Source organism: Phasianus colchicus, chromosome 40, assembly GCF_987193195.1.
Source record: "Phasianus colchicus chromosome 40, bPhaCol1.hap1.1, whole genome shotgun sequence".
NCBI classification, from domain to species: Eukaryota; Metazoa; Chordata; class Aves; order Galliformes; family Phasianidae; genus Phasianus; species Phasianus colchicus.
The window spans coordinates 259,585-277,084 of record NC_143475.1 but is presented as its reverse complement, the minus strand read 5'-3'; the positions used below and the strand labels follow the sequence as shown (position 1 = coordinate 277,084).

Below are 17,500 nucleotides of genomic sequence, written 5' to 3'. Positions count from 1 at the left end.
AGAAGGCTCACTGACAACCTCAGGGATAAGACCAGACCATCAGGCTCACTGGAAACTGGAGCCACCATTTTCCTGGAAGGACCCTTTCTTGTGATTGCTTTCCCTTGCACCTCACGTACCCATGCCTGTAGGGCTGAGGTGAGTTTTGCCATCCCACATCCTCATACCCTCTCCATGGTCACTCAGGTAAAACCACATGATGGTACATGGCTGTTACCTTGAAGCATGGGGCGAGTGACACTCTGCAGAGTTCCAACGCCATTTGTGCTATCCTTTTTTTTTTTTTTTTTTGCCAGTCATGAAACCCCAAGCTGTGAGGTGTGGTTGACACGACCATGGATGGGAAGCTGGACGTGAGCCAGCAATGTGCCCTCACAGCCCAGAAAGCCAGCCGTACTCTGGGTTGCTTCAGAAGAAGTGTGACCAGCAGGGTGAGAGAGGTGATCCTGCTCCTCTACTGCGCGCTGGTGAGAATTCACCTGGAGTACTGTGTCCAGATGTGGAGTCCTCAGTACAGGAGACATGGAGCTGTTGGAGCACGTATAAAGAAGGGCCACAAAAGTGATCCACAGAATGGAACATGACTCTTACGAGGACAGGCATGAGGTGGGGCTGTGCAGCCTGGAGAAGAGAAGGCTGCAAGGTAACCTGTGAGCAGCCTGTTAGTATCTAAAGGGGAGCAACAGGAAAGAAGGGGACAGAATCGTTAGCAAAGTCTGTGGCAAGGACAAAGGGAAATGGCTTCAAGCTCAGAGAGGGTAGATTTAGGTGAGATATAATGAAGAAGAATTTTACAGTGAGGCTGGTGAGGCACAGGCACAGATGGGCCACTGATGTGGTTGATGCCCTGTCCCTGGAGATTTTCCAAGTGAGGCTGGATCAGGCCCTGGGCAGCCTGATGGAGCTGTGGTGACCTTGTGCACTGCAGGGGAGTTGGGATAGTTGACCTTCAGAGGTCCCTTCCAACTCTAAGGACTCTATGATTCTACGATTCTAAGACTGGGCCAAGTAGGAAGGGGTTTGTTGGGTATGCCACACTCCCTTTTATTCTCATGCTAAGGGCATCGCTGAACTCACCAACTGGTCAGTTAAGTTTGTTTGTTTGTTTGTTTGTTTGTTTTTAAGAAATACTTGATTCTGGGTGGTGTTTGCAATTGTATAATGCTGCCAACCAATTAACTAGTAGATGAAGTGGGGGTGGCTGCCTCAACATGAAAGCCATTTGTCTATCTGTGAATGCAACCATCCTAGAAGTTCATAACAAGCTAGGAAAAAATCTTATGGGATTTTGTAGCAACCTGTACTGCTGAGAACACCTCAGATTGGAGCAATATCAGTGGTACTACCTATTCCCAAAACTCCCTAAGTGTGAGTTGCAAAAAATTGTTTGGTTAAGTTATTCTGGATAGATGTCACCTTCTTAATGCTTGCAATCAAACGTGACTGAGTGCATTTTCTTTCCTTTTGTGTCTACAGGAGTCTTGAATGACCCACACGTGGACAGATGGACCTTGGTTTCAGGATGACCCAGCAGGTTGAATAATGATATTAATAATCATAATAATGATACTATGTTTTATCATGGTGCAAATGCAATCCCCTTTCATTTCTGTCCAGAAGGGCCCAGAATGGCCATGGGCCTCTGAGATGTAGATTGTATTTTTGCAGTGGAAATTTCAGCATTTTCTATATATAGCATAGGATAAGAAACCTTTAACAAAGAAAACTCCTGAACAGAGTCAAGTTGAGACTGGGGCGTTTCGACCTAGGAAGAATTGGTACACACACTAGGGTAAAGAAGAGACAGAACAAGTGAAAATACTGTCCTACTATCACTATAAAATGTAAAATGTCCAGAACATACCAAAATACACTGGATTGCTAGCAGACATTGTGTGGAAGTGTAAAAGTAGCTATGGAAGTGTAACGTAGCTATGGAAGTGCAGCATAGCTATGGAAGTGTAACCATAGATATAGCCATAGATATGGAAGTTTAAACATAGCTATGGAAGTGTAACATAGCTGTGGAAGTGTAAACGTAGCTATGGAAGTGTAACCATAGCTATGGGAGTGTAACATAGCTATGCAAATGTAACATAGCTATGCAAGTGTAACCATAGCTATGGAAGTGTAAAGGTAGCTATGAGAGTGTAAACGTAGCTATGGAAGTGTAACATAGCTATTGAAGTGTAACATAGCTATGGAAGTGTAATATAGCTATGGAAGTGTAACATAGCTATGGAAGTGTAATGTAGCCATAGTGTTAGAAGATTGTGAGCCTGAGATGCTCAACCAATGTGTGCCAGGAGAGGCTTTACCTGCGTCAGACCCAGGGTATGTAACGGGATGGATTTCGCTGAGTAGTTGTGCAACTTCTCCCTTGTCAGTAAGGGGTGTGTGCCCATTATTGCAATAATGAACAAACCGCTCTTCACAGAGATCTTTGCCTGATTAGAAATTGTTGACATTGAGCATGTTTCTTACAGTATCTAAGCGTAAGATAAGCTTGCTGCTGTTATGAAGTTTTGTTTTGAAACTTATTTGTTTTCTAGCCGATGGATTGTTAGTGGAAATGTCGTGAATACATGTGTTAGAATATAAAAGCCTTGCATGGGAAAATAACGGAGAATTTTTGCACAAGAACCCTGTGTCGTGTTCCTAGTCTGTGACAAGCAGCCCCTTGTCTTATGGTGCTGGCAGCAGCGAGACAAACTCTGACACATTGGTACATATTGCCTGTTCCTGCCTGCTACCTCTCTGCCGCTGGATGCCACTGGATGCCACTGGATGCCACTATAGAGACAACAGGACTGCCGTCAATTCATGTGAGACCCAAGGGCTACCAGGAGTGTAGAGGTACAATAGAAAAGCATGGAAGTAGAAAGAGAGCAACACTCAAACGACCACTTCTTGCCCTTGTCCATCGTCGTGGCTCGAGGAAACCAGCAGCCCTGACTTGAAGGCAGTGAGGAGCAGAAGCCCACTGAGTAGTGAGGGGCAGCCTCCATGGAAATTTGGGCTGCTGCTCCATTTGGCACTGGGCCCTTGACCCCTGAATCCCACATGTGAAAGGGGGTTTCTCTTCCAGCTCTAGAGGAGAAGGGAAGAAAAGTGAGCTGAGAGAAATGAATTTCTGCTGTCCTCTTCATTGTGTTTATGGACATGGGAAGCTGAGTTCTGTAGGCACACGAGATGACTGGGTAAAAATACATAATTCACTATAATAACATAATTAGAATAACTATATTTAAAAGAAAATGCACGTTTTAGGAAGTAAAAAACACTTTGGGATTTCCCAAAGTTTCCTCAGGGCATCCCTGAGCTCCTGGTTCCTCACACCGTAGATGAGAGGATTCACTGTGGGAGGTATCACCGAGTACAGAAATGACACCACCAGGTCCAGGGATGGGGTAGAAAGGGAGTGTGGCTTCAGGTAGGCAAACAAGAGAGTGCTGACTAACAGGGAGACCACGGCCATGTGAGGGAGGCACGTGGAGAAGGCTTTGTGCCGTCCCTGCTCAGAGGCCATCCTCAGCACAGACCTGAAGATCTGCACATAGGAGAGCACAATGAATACAAAACAACCGAAGATTAAACAAAGACTAAAATAGATATTCAAAATTTCCCTGAGGTAGTCTGATTCTGAGCAGGAGAGCTTGAGGATCTGGGCTACTTCACAGAAGAACTGATCCACAGTATTATTTTGGCAAAGTGGTATTGAAAATGTACTGGCAGTGTGCAGCAGAGCATGGAGAGCCCCAGCGCCCCAGGCAGCTGCGGCCATGGTGGCACAAGCTCTGCTGTCCATCAAGGTCCCATAGTGCAGGGGCTTGCAGATGGCAACGTAGCGGTCATAGGACATGATGGTGAGAATGGAATACTCTGCCGATATCAGAAAGACAAACAGAAATGTCTGGGCAACACATCCTGCATAGGAGATGGTCCTGGTGTCCCAGAGGGCATTGGCCATGGCTTTGGGGAGAGTGGTGGAGATGCAGCCCAGGTCGAGGAGGGCGAGGTTGAGGAGGAAGAAGTACATGGGGGTGTGCAGGCGGTGGTGGCAGGCTACGGCTGTGCTGATGAGGCCGTTGCCCAGGAGGGCAGCCAGGTAGATGCCCAGCAAGAGCCAGAAGTGCAGGAGCTGCAGCTGCCGCGTGTCTGCCAACACCAGCAGGAAGAACTCGCTGATTGAGCTGCTGTTGGGCATCTGCAGTTCCTGAGCTCAGAGTCCTGCACAGACTGCAGAAGAAAATGGAAAGTCAAGACCATTCTCAGAGAAACTCCTCCTGCTACACTATAATGGTTTTCTTTCTCTATGGAAAATGTTCATTTAGCTCCATAACTTGAATTTATTTTCCTGAGCTTCACCATCCCTTAAGAAGTAGAAGCTTAAGGATGTGCTACTTTCCCCTCATTTCCTAATCATATCCCAATCTCCTGTATATATTCCTCTTTTGAGCAATTTCCATGTCGCATATCTTTATCCTGTTGGTATTCAGAGTCCCGAACCCAAACTTTCTGCACTTAAATTTTTGTTAGAGAAAGCTGCCTGATTGCAAGATAAGTGCATTATTCATGCCCGCAGAGAATTTCGGTAATTTCAGCTGGTGCTGTCTTTTGGGAGGTGAGTGGCTGAAAGCACTTGTGAAAATTGTACATATAACAGCAGGTTGAGAAAGGTCCAATTCAGGATTCTCAGAGATGTGTTCATATCTCACAGCTCCTTTCATATTTCTGCCTCCAACTTTTCCCCCTTCCCTAAGAAAAAGAAAAGGAAAATGCCTGCCTCATCTTCCCTCTCGCAAAGTGCCCTTGGAAAAAATGTGGTGCAGTATAGCCATGATCCCTCTGCCCCAGGCAGCAGGTGTGGCAGCAGAAGGCCCCTGCCCTGCCCTGCCCTGCTGGAGGGCTCCTTCCCCCACACATCTCCCTGCAGCGCGGTGGGCAGCTCCCTGGGCAGGCTGAGTGCTGAGTGCTGAGTGCTGAGTGCTGAGTGCTGAGTGCTGAGCCTGGCAGGCAGCAGAGTCCCTGCCCCGGCACACAGCCCCTGAGGCACAGCAGGGACCTGCTCTGCAGGACAGCCCTGGGCACCCGGCTGCAGCCCCGGCTGCACAGCCTGCAGCCGTCCTGGGACACGCAGCCCTCAGTGCTGTGCTCTGATGCAGCAGCACAGAAGCCCTCAACTGGAGCAGACCTATTTCCATGATAAAGACAGAGTGTCTGCATCCTGATCTTCAATGGGATGCCCCTGATTTAGTGATCCCTCTAGTAAAAGCAGCTGCATTGCCAGCAGCCAGAGACTTACCTTGTCAAGGGTTGTGAGAAATGCTCCTTCAGTGACCTCACAGCCTACTAACCTGCAACAGGCTAGAAGCTCTCTTTCTTCTATCCTGTCACCTGCAGATCGTGTCCCCAGCCCTGCTGCGTGCTGTACAGGTGCTGGTCCTGGACACAGCTGTCTTTCTGCTGCACAGCCCACTTGTATGAGCTCCTTGTTTCTCAGGAGCCCAGACTAGCTCAGCATCCGAGGATGTGATTTCCTTCTCTCCCTGGAGATATCCATGGCCCTCCTGAGCTGACAGCCGCTGCAAAGAAGCAGGGTCATCACTGTAAACATACTTCAGTCAACTCAACTAATCAACACATGCACTTGATTTCAGAAGCACGATTGTTCCTACTAAAAGAAAAGAATTAGAGAAAGAAATGGCAAATCTGGAAACCTCCACTCATGACCTGTAAGTGCAGTCATAACATTACAGAGTCATAGAAAGGCTTAGGTTGGAGGGGACTTGAAAGATCGCCTAGTTCTAATCCCCCAACTATGGGCAGCATTGACAAACACCAGATCAGGCTGCCCAGCATCTCATCCACTCTGACCTTGAATGCCTCCAGGGATGGACCATCACAACCTCTTTTGGCAACATTTTTCAGTGCCTCTGTGTAAAAAATATTTTTTAACATTTAACATTTAAGCATTAAACATTTTAAAATACTTTTTAACATTTAACCTCAGTCTCCCCATTTTAATTTAAAGCCATTTCCCTTTGTTCTGATTCTATCAGGCTATTCCAACCGAACTCTAGGGTTAGGCATCTCACCTTCAAATGGAAACCCTGGGGCTGAGATGGGATCAGTTCCTCACAGAACCATGGGAGCCAGGAGCCCTCTTAGTTGAGTTCAGATGTGCACAGTGAGGTGTCTGTGTGTGAGACCCTCATCTGAATTCTTGCTCTTTATTCAACAGGGACTGCACTGCTCACACACACACACTCAGGGATGACCAAGGTGCCTGGGGTGATCCTAGCTGTGTGCTCGTGCTTGTGAACTGTGGTGGAAAATCTGTGAGACAGACAGCTACTTCCTGAGCATCAGCTGAGGGCCAGAAGGGAGGTATTCCTGGCCATCCTAAATGCCACCACAGCCCTGTGCTTGGGGCACCCACTGTGCCTTTTGCACCTGTCCCCATGAGCATGTCGTGTTATTCTGCTGACCAAATGGATGAGCTCACAATAGAAGAGCCAGATCTTCCTCTCTGCTCCATCTGTGGCAAACTCTGGAGTTCAAGGCATTACAAAGCTATGACACACCTGCATTCTTTCACTGGTGACAACTTATCAGTTTGCTCTGGGCTCTCATGTGAATGACATCAGAAGAAGTCTAGAGTTATGCCAGTTCCCAGCTGACAGGAAAATGGCAAACGTTCCAGTTTTAAACAAGAGCGAGAAAGAGGACATAGGCAATTACAGAACTGTCACTTTCACTTCAGTACCTGGTATAATTATGGAAAAAATGATGCTGGTAGTTACTGAGAAACACCTGAAGGACAATTCCGTCATTGGTCACAGCCAACACAAGTTCATGAGAGGAAGTTCTTATTAACCTTAATGTCCTTTTATGACAAGATCACACATCTAGTTGACCAAGGGAAGCCAGATGAGATTATCCTTGAGGATTTCAGTGATGCTTTTGATACTCTTTCTTAGATAATTCTTCTGGACAAATATCCCTGAACACGGCTAGAAACCTACTGCCTTGGGTGAGCAGTTGGCCATTGGGTCTGGCCCAAAGGGTTACATTAAATGGGGTTCCATCAGGCTGGTGGATGTTCACTAGCAGGGTTCCCCAGGGCTCCATTTGAGGGCCTCTTCTCTATAATGTTTTCATCAATGACTTGCATGCATGACTAGAAGATGTATTGAGTACATTTGCTGATGATATCAAGCTGGGTACAGCTGTTTCCTCCACTGAGGGTAGAGAAGACTTTCAGAGAGATGTGGACAAGATAGAGAACTGGGTAAGCACGAACTGCATTACGTGTAACAAGCACAAGTGCCTGATTCTGCACCTGGGTAGGGGCAACCGTGGACCCACACAGTGATATGGGGCACTGGAGAGCAGTCCCACTGAAAGGGATTGGGGGTCCTGGTCAACATCAAATGGAACGTGAGTCAGCAGTGTACCCAAGAAGCCAGGAAGGCCAACTGTACCCTGGGGTGCATTGAGCATGCAACAGCCAGCTGGGTGAGGGAAGGGATTGTCCCCCTCTGCTCTGCACTGCTGCACCTTCACCTGAAGCACTGGGTGCGCTTCTGGGCACCACAGAACATAAAGGACATAAAGCTATTGGAGACTGTACAAAAGAGGATACCAGAACTGAGAGAGCTGATGTTCAGAGTTTCATTGGGATTGATTGCTTGTCCAGACTGGGCCCTTCTCACATCCCACATCCTGGCATGAGACACACTGCCCTCATGGGACTTGGGCCTCACAGCATCCTTGCACCCCATGCAGAGTCTGGCAGCTGCTGTCCCCTGGTCTTCCATGTGACATCAGACAAACCTCCATCCCACTGCCCCAGGAAGGGCCCTGAGCCAGCATGAGGGACACGATCTCCCTGCCAAGGCTCTGGGGATCAGGCCTTGGCCTTTCTGCTTCACAAGACAAAGGAGGCTTTGCTCAGCATCACAGCCACCATCCCAGTGCCTTGGTCTGCCTGCAATCATGGCTTCCAATTATCTGCTCTAACAAGTCCCTGGGGAAGCTTGCTTGTCAATGGCCCTCAGTGGAGCCCATTAAGACTCCAGGAAACTTCACTGTTCCTTCTGACTTTGTCTTCTTGGGCATTTTGTGCAATCTTCTCTCTGCACTGGAGGTTGATGGACTCAGCAGCAAATGCCCCGTGGGACCCATTACAACCTGAAGAGCCCTCCTGAGCCTTGTGCCTTCCTGTCATCTTCTTCAGGTGTTCAGAACTTGTGCAGCAAACTGGACAGGTATCTGGAGGGAGCTAAAAGGGGAAGAGAACAACGGGCATTTAAGAATTCTATTTATTTATTTATTAATAGTTCAGTTTAAACAAAAATCTAAACCAGCACTTTGGAATTGATATTGACCCAGGATGTCCCCCAATGAGCTTTGCTCTGTCACTGTGTGGACAAATGTTTTCCTCAACTTCCCCATCCCATTTTACTCCCATAGGCCCCATGGGACTGGCATCACTTTTCCTCCCATCACACTTCTCCTCTGCAGTCATGCGCTCAGTGTTAAACCTCCTTTACACCAACTCCCACTGGCTTTCCTCAGAGAACCAGCAGCACAAGGGTAATGAAAGATTTTTTTTTCTTTTATTTTTCTTTTTTTTTAAGCAGACAAAAGGAAATGTGATGCAATTGAAAGAACAATAAAACACAGTCGTCAACTGTGTGCCTTGTTCAAACTTCATCTAATGAGGTTTGCCTTTCACAGGGAATATTTGTACAAGAAACAAGTTAGATAGAGATTGGAACGGATAGATAGAATCACAGTTAAGGAGTTGAGAAAAGAGTCCATCAGACTTAAGAGAGATGGAGCGAATTCCAGTAATCTCCCTGAGTGTGATAGGTCAGCCAGTTATTTGGGAGGTATCTGAGTGAAGAACAAGCAAGGGAGGGGGAAATCTGGAGAGCAGTGGGAAGAGCATGTGTCCAGATGGCCTGCTGAAAACATGCCCTGAACCATGGTCATTGACTTAGGAGAGCTGGAGAACCTGGAGGATGAGGGACATCAAATACGCAGCAGGGTAGAGCAGCGGTGGACGCTGGGCATTGGTCACAGGGCATTGGCACTGGCACCACTGTCTGTGTCCCTGTACCTGAAGGCATCTGTGTCCTGAAAACACAGTTCTGGAAAACACTGTCCCTTTAGGGAAAATAAACAAACAAACAAACAATCCAACAAACAAATAAATAAATAAATAAAAGACGCTATCCCCTCAAATATGAGTGTTTTCAGCTTAAAAAGAGAGAGATAGCACATGAGAATATTTGAAGATGTGATGTTTTAACACATTTATATCAGCTCCCACTTGCAGTCACCTTTCTGTACTGAGGATCTGAAATGCAGAGGCACAACTCTGCATGATGCCTTCTCTGCATCTTCTAGCTATGGAGACAGACTTCTTACATCATTTCTGAATAACAGAACAAAGATAAATGATAATAAAGAGAGTTTTACATTAGACATTTGGAAAGAATTTCTAACATTCCATGGATCATGATGTGAGGCATGGAGCTGGTGTGGAACAAGTAGCTCAGGGAATATACCTGAAAAAATACCTGAAGTCATCTGTGTCCTGCTAACACAGTTCTGGAAAATACTGTCTTCAAGAAAAACTAAAAACAGAAAAAGACACATAATAAACCAAAAGACAAGTGTTTTCAACCTAAAAATAGCGAGGACTCACGAGATTATTGGAAGTTGAGAAGTGTGTTAGCATGTTTTCATGAATTTCTATCTTTGTCTTCAAACCATTCTTTCAATTCCATTGGCATTAATGAACATCTTTCAAACTTACAGCTTCACAAAGAAGAGAAGATCCTTTTGTGTCTTGCACGGAGTCTGGTGCCCCCAGAATTTCCCTGCCCAGAGCTGTTCATGACATCTCTCAGTCTTTGCACTGAGTCACACGGTGGTTCTGATCTCTTTACATGTTCTCAGACCTTGTTTTAGATGATCACATGCAGCACAGGCTGCTTCATGCCCTGTAAGCATCTGCTCTCTGCCCATCAGCAGTAGGCCATGAGGGTGTAAAATCACAAGCTAAGCCAGGCTGGAAGGGAATTTGGAGGATGTGTGCCGTCCAAGCCATCACAAAGAGGAACAGACCAAGTTGTTCAGCATTTGCTCCTGGTGGATTTTGAAAACCTCCATGGGTAGAGACTGCAGAGCCTCATTGGGTGACCTGCACCAGTTCTTGTATCAGCTTGTGGTGAAAATGGTGCTTTTCTGATGCACAGGCTGAACCTCTCCTCTCTCACCTCCCACACATGGGCCTGGCTCTGTGCTCTCCATCACCTCCTCTAAGGTTCTAGCAGGCTGCAGTCAGATCCCCTTCAGCCTTCTCTTCTCCAGGCTGGACAAGCTCAGCTCCATCCCCCTATCCACACAGATGAAGTGTTCCAGCCTCAGTCATTTTGTTTGAATCTTCCCAATTCCTCTCCAGCTTGCTGTTGTATTTCTTGTGATGGGGATTTGAAACGTGGAGGCACTACTTTGCATTATGTGTTCCCTCCATCTTCTAGCTATGCTCTTGTTCATATAACAAAGCTGGAGACGTTTTACTTGATTTCCAAATAATAGGACATGGAGGAATGGCAATAAAACAAAAGAGAGATTTTCATTAGGCATTTGGAACACATTCCTAACATTCCATAGATCATGATGTGAGGCATGGAACAAATAGCTTTGTTGTGCATACCCCATCCCTGGAGATATTCAAGATGTCAAAAGCCCAAGCATCCTGATCTACTGTGGGACAGCCCTGCACAAAGCTAGGGAGATAGAACTGCACAATCTTTAAGGTCCTTCCAACCCAAACCATTCAAGGATTCTGCAATTCCTGTCAGCCTCTTCCAACTCGGGATCCAGTTTGCTTAGGTATTCCCTGATCACCTCTACTTTCACCAACAGTACATCTGCCTTGCATCAACATTTCCCACCTGTCTCTGCCACCTAGGATTCCGAGAAGCCCAGTCCAATTAATAAACCATGAGGTCAGGAAGGAAACGAGGATCAGAGACTTTTCCATGTCCTGTCTCACCAGGTTCCCTGCCCCATTTTACTGTGGGCCCACAGTCTCCCTAGCCTTCCTTTGTCGCTTACATATTTCTACAAGCCCTTCTTGTCTGTGATATGCCTGGGCACATCCAATTTCAGTTGAACTCTGACATTCCTATACTCATCTCAGCAGGTATGCTGGACAAAGTCTCTGCATTGCTGCCAGGTGATTTCTTGTTTCCACTTCCTGTATGCTTCCTTTCTGTGTTTGGGTTTGACCAGGTCAACCTTTCCCAGTCATTCAGCAATTCAGACATTCTTACTTGGCTTTCTCTTCCTTGGAATGAATTTATTCTGTTTGTAAGCAGTGATACATATTTACCACATTTTTTGACCCTATGTGCCTCAGAGCCTTACCCTGCTGGACTGTACCCCCACAGACACTCGAAGAAGCCAAGGTGTGCTCTCCTGAAGCCTAAAGCTGAGCTTGTCTTTTTTCCTCCCATTCACACTTCTTAGCTCCACCATCCCATGGCCACTGCAGCCCGGATTCACTTTGACCTTCACATTCCCCACAAGCCCTTCCTTGCCAATTAGCCATGTGATCCAGCAGGGCACCACTCCTCATTTGTTCCTCTACAGCTTGGTTTAGAAGCTGTCGCCTGTGCTCTCCAGGGATCGTCTGGATGGCTTCTAGATGGCATCAGCAGATTTCAAATTACAATCATGTCTCTGTTGTCTTTGAGGAGCTGTTGGCCATGGAGATCCAAGGACATCTCAGGGGAGATCAGTGGGGAGGAAAAAAATCCCATCTTGTGCTGCTGAGCTGGGCTGGGCTCCTGGGACACAGGGAGCTCCTACAAGTGGGCAGTGCTGCAGAGAGACAACTGTGCCCAGGAGCAAAGCACAGGAGGGCTGGGGCATGATCTGCAGGTGCCATGAGGACAGAAGAGAAAGGAGAGAGATTTGACAGGATGAGTGTGGTGTGAGCAGAATGAGAACTCAATGGAGGAACATTTCTCACAGCCCTTGACAAGGTAAGTCTCTGGCTGCAGCCAATGCAGCTGCTTTTCCTGGAGGGATCACTAAATCAGGGGCATCCCATTGAAGATCAGGATGCATAAACTGTTTCTTGATCGTGGAAAAAGACCTGCTCCAGCTGAGGGCTTCTGTGCTGCAGCATCAGAGCACAGCCGTGAGGGCTGCGTGTCCCAGGACGGCTGCAGGCTGTGCAGCCAGGGCTGCAGCCGGGTGCCCAGGGCTGTCCTGCAGAGCAGGTCCCTGCTGTGCCCCAGGGGCTGTGTGCCAGGGCAGGGACTCTGCTGCCTGCCAGGCTCAGCACTCAGCACTCAGCACTCAGCACTCAGCACTCAGCACTCAGCCTGCCTGGGGAGCTGCCCAGGGCGCTGCGGGGAGACGTGTGGGGGGAAGGAGCCCCCTGCCCCAGCAGGGCAGGGCAGGGGCCTTCTGCTGCCACAGCTGCTGCCTGGAGCAGGGGCATCACCAATACACTGCACCAGAGAGTGTATCCAAGGGCACTTTGCAAGAGGAGAGAAAAGGCAGGGATTTTGCATTTCCTGTTCTTAGGGATGGGGAAAGTGTTGGGGGAAATCTGAAAGGAATTGTGAGATATGAACACATTTCTGAGAATCCTGAATTGTACCTTTCTTATTCTGCAGTTATGCAAACAATCTCCTGTAGTGCTTTCAACTTCTCGTCTCCCAGTGGACAGCACCAGCTGAAACTATCTTCATTTTCTGCAGGCATGAATAATGCACTTATCCTGCAAACTAGCAGCTTTCTCTAACAGAAATGTAATTGCACAGAGGTTGTCATGGGCACTCTGATTGCAGACAGGGTAAAGATATGAGGCATGGAAATTGCTCAGAGGAGAAAAATATCCAGGAGGCTGAGATATGATTAAGAAATGAGAGGAAAGTAGGAGTTCCTTTATCTTCTGCCTCTTAAGAGATGGTGAAGCTCAGGAAAATAAATTCAAGTTAAGGAGTTAAATGAACATTTTCCATACAGAAAGATATATATATATGTATATATAGTATAGCAGGAGGAATGTCTCTGAGAATGGTCTTGACTTGTCATTATCTTCTGCACTCTGAACAGGACTCCATGCCCAGGTGTCTCCCATGCAGATGCCTAACAGCAGTTCCATCAGCGAGTTCCTCCTGCTGGCGTTGGCAGACACACGGCAGCTGCAGCTCCTGCACTTCTGGCTCTTGCTGGGCATCTACCTGGCTGCCCTCCTGGGCAACGGCCTCATCAGCACAGCCGTAGCCTGCCACCACCGCCTGCACACCCCCATGTACTTCTTCCTCCTCAACCTCGCCCTCCTCGACCTGGGCTGCATCTCCACCACTCTCCCCAAAGCCATGGCCAATGCCCTCTGGGACACCAGGACCATCTCCTACGCAGGATGTGCTGCCCAGACATTTCTGTTTGTCTTTCTTTTTTCAGCAGAATATTCTGTTCTTGTTGTTATGTCCTACGACCGCTATGTTGCCATCTGCAAGCCCCTGCACTATGGAACCTTGATGGATAGCAAAGCTTGTGCCAGCATGGCAGCAGCTGCCTGGGGCACTGGAGTTCTCCATGCTCTGCTGCACACTGCCAGTACATTTTCTCTGCCTCTCTGCCAAGGCAATGCTGTGGATCAGTTCTTCTGTGAAATTGCCCAGATCCTCAGGCTCTCCTGCTCTGGTTCTTACATCCGAGAATTTGGACTCATCATATGTAGTGCCTTAATCTTCTTTGCTTGTTTTGTTTTTGTTGTGCTGTCCTATGTGCAGATCTTCAGGGCTGTGCAGAGGATGGCCTCTGAGCAGGGACGGCACAAAGCCTTCTCCACGTGCCTCCCTCACCTGGCTGTGCTCTCCCTGTTTGTCAGCACTGCCATATTTGCCTACCTGAAGCCACCCTCAATCTCCTCCACATCCCTGGACCTGGTTGTGGCAGTGTTATATACAGTGATACCCCCAGCACTGAACCCCGTCATCTACAGCATGAGGAACCAGGAGCTAAAGGATGCTCTCAGGAAACTGTTTGGAGATATACTGCTTCAGCATCAGTAACATGCTCATCATGTGACTATCAGAAATATGGGAAAAGTTTGGACTTCCTTTATTTCATCTCTTTCACCCTCCCTCCCTGTTTGTTGTTCCTATTATAACATTAATTCCAATAAAGCAATACTCTTCATCACATTTCTTCTTTATTTTTCATCACATTTCTTCTTTATTTTCTACCTTTGTTTCTGGCTCAAAGTCCTACCAAAGTACAAAAGTTGCTGGGTTCTTTGAATTGATAAAGAATTCATCAGAATCTCATTTATCTCAGCCCCCACCTGCTCTGGATCACAGAGAGCAGCCCTGCACACAGGAGGGATACAGGAACCAAGAGCCCAACTGCCACGGGGAGCAGCAGCCCTGGTCTCTGTGGGGCTGCCTCTCCCCACCCAGTAGGCTCCCTCTCTGCTGCCTTTGTGCTGGAGCCATGGCCATGGGCAGCAGCAGGACGTGGTCTATTCAGTGCTGCTTTCTTTACATTTCCCTACTGTTCTCTTGTGTCCTTGCATTTGTGTCAGCTCTCAGTTCTGCTGCAATTGGTGACAGTGTTGTTGTCTCTACAATGGCATCCCTATGACTGCAGGGAGGGCAGGCAGTGTGCAGCACTGTGCCACAGCTGGCCTCCCTACTAGGACAATCGTGACAGCAGTGGCTGTTCAGGGCAGGGCCAGAAGTCTGAATGCCTCTTCCAAATCTGTGCCAGGAATACAGCCAAGGAGCTGCCCTCAGCAAAGTCCTCTATCTTTCTTAGTGTTCAGCATGGTTCACGGTCCCAGGCTGAGGATGGACAAGAGCTCCACTCTTGGTTGTACATGGCCCAGCAAACAATAACTGGTCTTGAACATGACTGTGTGGGACTGTCCCTGCTGCTGTGGGGCTACCTATGATGGCAGACACATCCTGGAGAGAAATCTGGAACAACCAGGAGATAGTCAGGGAATCTCCAGGGACAGTGTAAAAGACAGTGTAAGTGTAAGGCAAAGATTAATTCCCTATGCAATAACAGACCATTGATCCAAAGGAATTGAGGAGCCCACAGGCAAATGAGGGCTCTGCAGTGGTGCTGCTGAGGCAGCTGGGCAGATGGAGAGAGACTCAGCAGTAGAGATCCCATCCAGCTGGAATTACCTCTCACCCTGAGCAGCACAGGGTCAGCCTGGTGCCCCAGAGCACCACAGCTCCCTCACTCTGCAGAGCAGCTCCACCAGCTCAGGGCCCTGCACAGAGCATGGGGAGGGAAGCAGGAGGGAACAGGGAGCTGCTGCCAAGCCAGCAAGAACACACTGCCCTGGGCAAGGATCTGTGGGAGGATGGCATGGCCTGGAGAGAGGCTATGGAGATTGCTGTGTGTTCAGGGATGGATGGATGAGAAGGAACGTGCTCTGCTTGCCCTCCTGCTGCAGGTGGCTGCACCAGAGAGGACCCGCAGCCAGCACCTGGATGGAGCTCTGCCACCCGCCCTGCCCTCCCCTCTCCAGTGCTGTCACTGCTGATGCACTCCATGACCTCCCAGTGCTGCCGGTCGGCACATCTGCCAGGGGCCATTCAGGTGCTGCAGTGACAGTGAGCTCACATCACCACTCCAGCCACCTGTCCTCAGCCTGCCTCTCCCTTGCTCCTCTGCCCTGTCCTGTCCCTGCTGGGAGGAGTGCTGTAGGGATGCGCTTCCTGTCCCCACGTTGACTCCTCCCAGCTGCCAGCCTGGCGGCTCCTGGGGGTACTGATAGTGGACTTGATGGTGTGAAGCAGCATTTTTGCAGTGGTGGCCTCCATGTTCATTTGGCAAGTGAGAACTTGTGCTCAGTGTGCTTGTGGCCTGGAGCTTCTACTCCAGCGTTATCTGCATTGGTCATGGCACAGGAATGACGTTTCATAGACCAGCGACCTTCTTTCTTCCTCATGTTATGTCATAAACCAGTGTCCTTCACTCTGACGGTGTTTGCATTGGCTCATGGATTAAATGAATTAGATCTCTTTTAGTTCTTTGAGTCACAATCCAATGCCTTTTGCTCTCCACCTCTGTAGCAGCTAAATTTTACATACCCTTCATCTGAGGACTAACCTGATAGACCCTTTCACACTGTTCCTTTTTAATGTCCATAGTTTGGTAGGGACATTTTCCCACTGTGATGGGTTTCACCACAGTGACTATGACACATAGTCTTTCAGTCTTTCTGGTTGAGTTTGACACCAATGACCCAAAATGGTTCATGTATTTTTGTGTTTGTTGAGAATAAATCAGAGTTTCTTTGCTTCCCAGTGTCCATTTCATGCTGGGTCATGCCCAGGGCTCCACTGAATTGTCTGGGGGGCATTGAGTGCGCTGGGTTGGGCTGCAGCTACAGGGACAAAGACAACAGTTGGCAGTGTACTGCCCTGAGACCCTCTTCCCAAGTTCTATCTGCAGCTTCCAGGGGGCTCGGGTCTCCTGCAGGTCCTCTCGGAAAGCTGCTTGTCCCAGACAGGACCTCTGAGGCCACTGGAGATCACTGGAGATGCTTGTGATCACACAGTGGGGCTTTGCTCCTTATCATTTATCCTTCTGTTAATATGTGTTTCCTATTAATATTTATCATTTCCTATCTACCTGTGTAAAGTACTTCTCCTATTGGGAAGGTGGACCATGCTGTTGGGATATGGCTGCGGAGCATGCTCTGTTTTTAGGGAAATTGTATCGTGCTTTACTGTTGTTTGTTTTAAAGTAGGAAACAACATCCTGTGCTTCTGTGCAGACAGTTCTCTAAGGAAAGCAGGTAAAGGAATGGTGTAAAGGAACTGTAACATCCAGCTGCAGATTTCAGTGGAGAATTCTGCTGTAGAGAAAAGTGATGCAAGTGCCAGGTGGCATACAGCAGACACGTCAGGCCTGGGGAGGTGAGCAGTCAGGTTGTCCGTACTGCGTCAGACCTCAAGCAATTGCTTTTCCTTAGGAGACTCTCTAGATCAACATCAGTTGGTGAATGATGCTCTAAAAGTAACAAAATGCACTACTTTAAATTTGAAAACATTTTTATTGGGTAACCTTTGAAATCTTCCTCCTTTACTACATTATGAAGCCTCTCCACCTAGCTGTATAAATCTGGACTCCAAGCACATTGTGGAACAGACATGGCTCACTGCAACTTTCTACACTTCAGAGAGACATTTGATGCCATGTCTATGAACCTCAGGTATTGAGTGGAGAATGTTGCAAGCACTTGAGAAAGTAAAGTTGGAAGAAAAAGATGATGGATCTTGGCATACTAATGGGGCCCACTGAGGGACATTACCAACACAGCCTCCCCTTGCACTTGTTAGAGCAGGGAATTGGAGGCAATGATTACAGTTAGGGAAAGCATTGTGCTGAGAAATCTCTTGGTTTGTTTGATGAAGGAGAAGGGCCAAGG

The 17,500-nt window shown here is 48.0% G+C and overlaps 3 protein-coding genes across 5 annotated transcripts in view; 2 read left to right on the top strand and 1 right to left on the bottom strand.

The window, feature by feature from the left end:
- LOC116243576 (uncharacterized) overlaps positions 1–1,242 on the top strand; it is a 30,607-nt gene extending 29,365 nt beyond the window's left edge. The window contains exons 11-12 of one of the 3 annotated variants that reach the window (XR_016461397.1): positions 3–138; positions 297–1,242. The gene's annotated coding sequence lies outside the window, so the exon portion shown is untranslated. The remainder of the gene's footprint in view (positions 1–2; positions 139–296) is intronic. The other 2 variants (XR_016461391.1, XR_016461396.1) reach the window with 2 other exon arrangements.
- A 1,212-nt stretch (positions 1,243–2,454) lies between these two features.
- On the bottom strand, positions 2,455–5,923 carry LOC149913205 (olfactory receptor 14J1-like). Its single transcript, XM_090130466.1, has one exon. It carries the CDS (start codon positions 4,205–4,207, stop codon positions 3,248–3,250), a length of 960 nt encoding a protein of 319 aa, XP_089986592.1. The 5' UTR covers positions 4,208–5,923; the 3' UTR covers positions 2,455–3,247.
- Positions 5,924–13,184: 7,261 nt separating this feature from the next.
- On the top strand, positions 13,185–14,120 carry LOC116237100 (olfactory receptor 14J1-like). Its single transcript, XM_031606048.2, has one exon. The coding sequence runs from the start codon at positions 13,185–13,187 to the stop codon at positions 14,118–14,120; it is 936 nt and encodes a 311-aa protein (XP_031461908.2).
- The last annotated feature ends 3,380 nt before the right edge of the window (positions 14,121–17,500 follow it).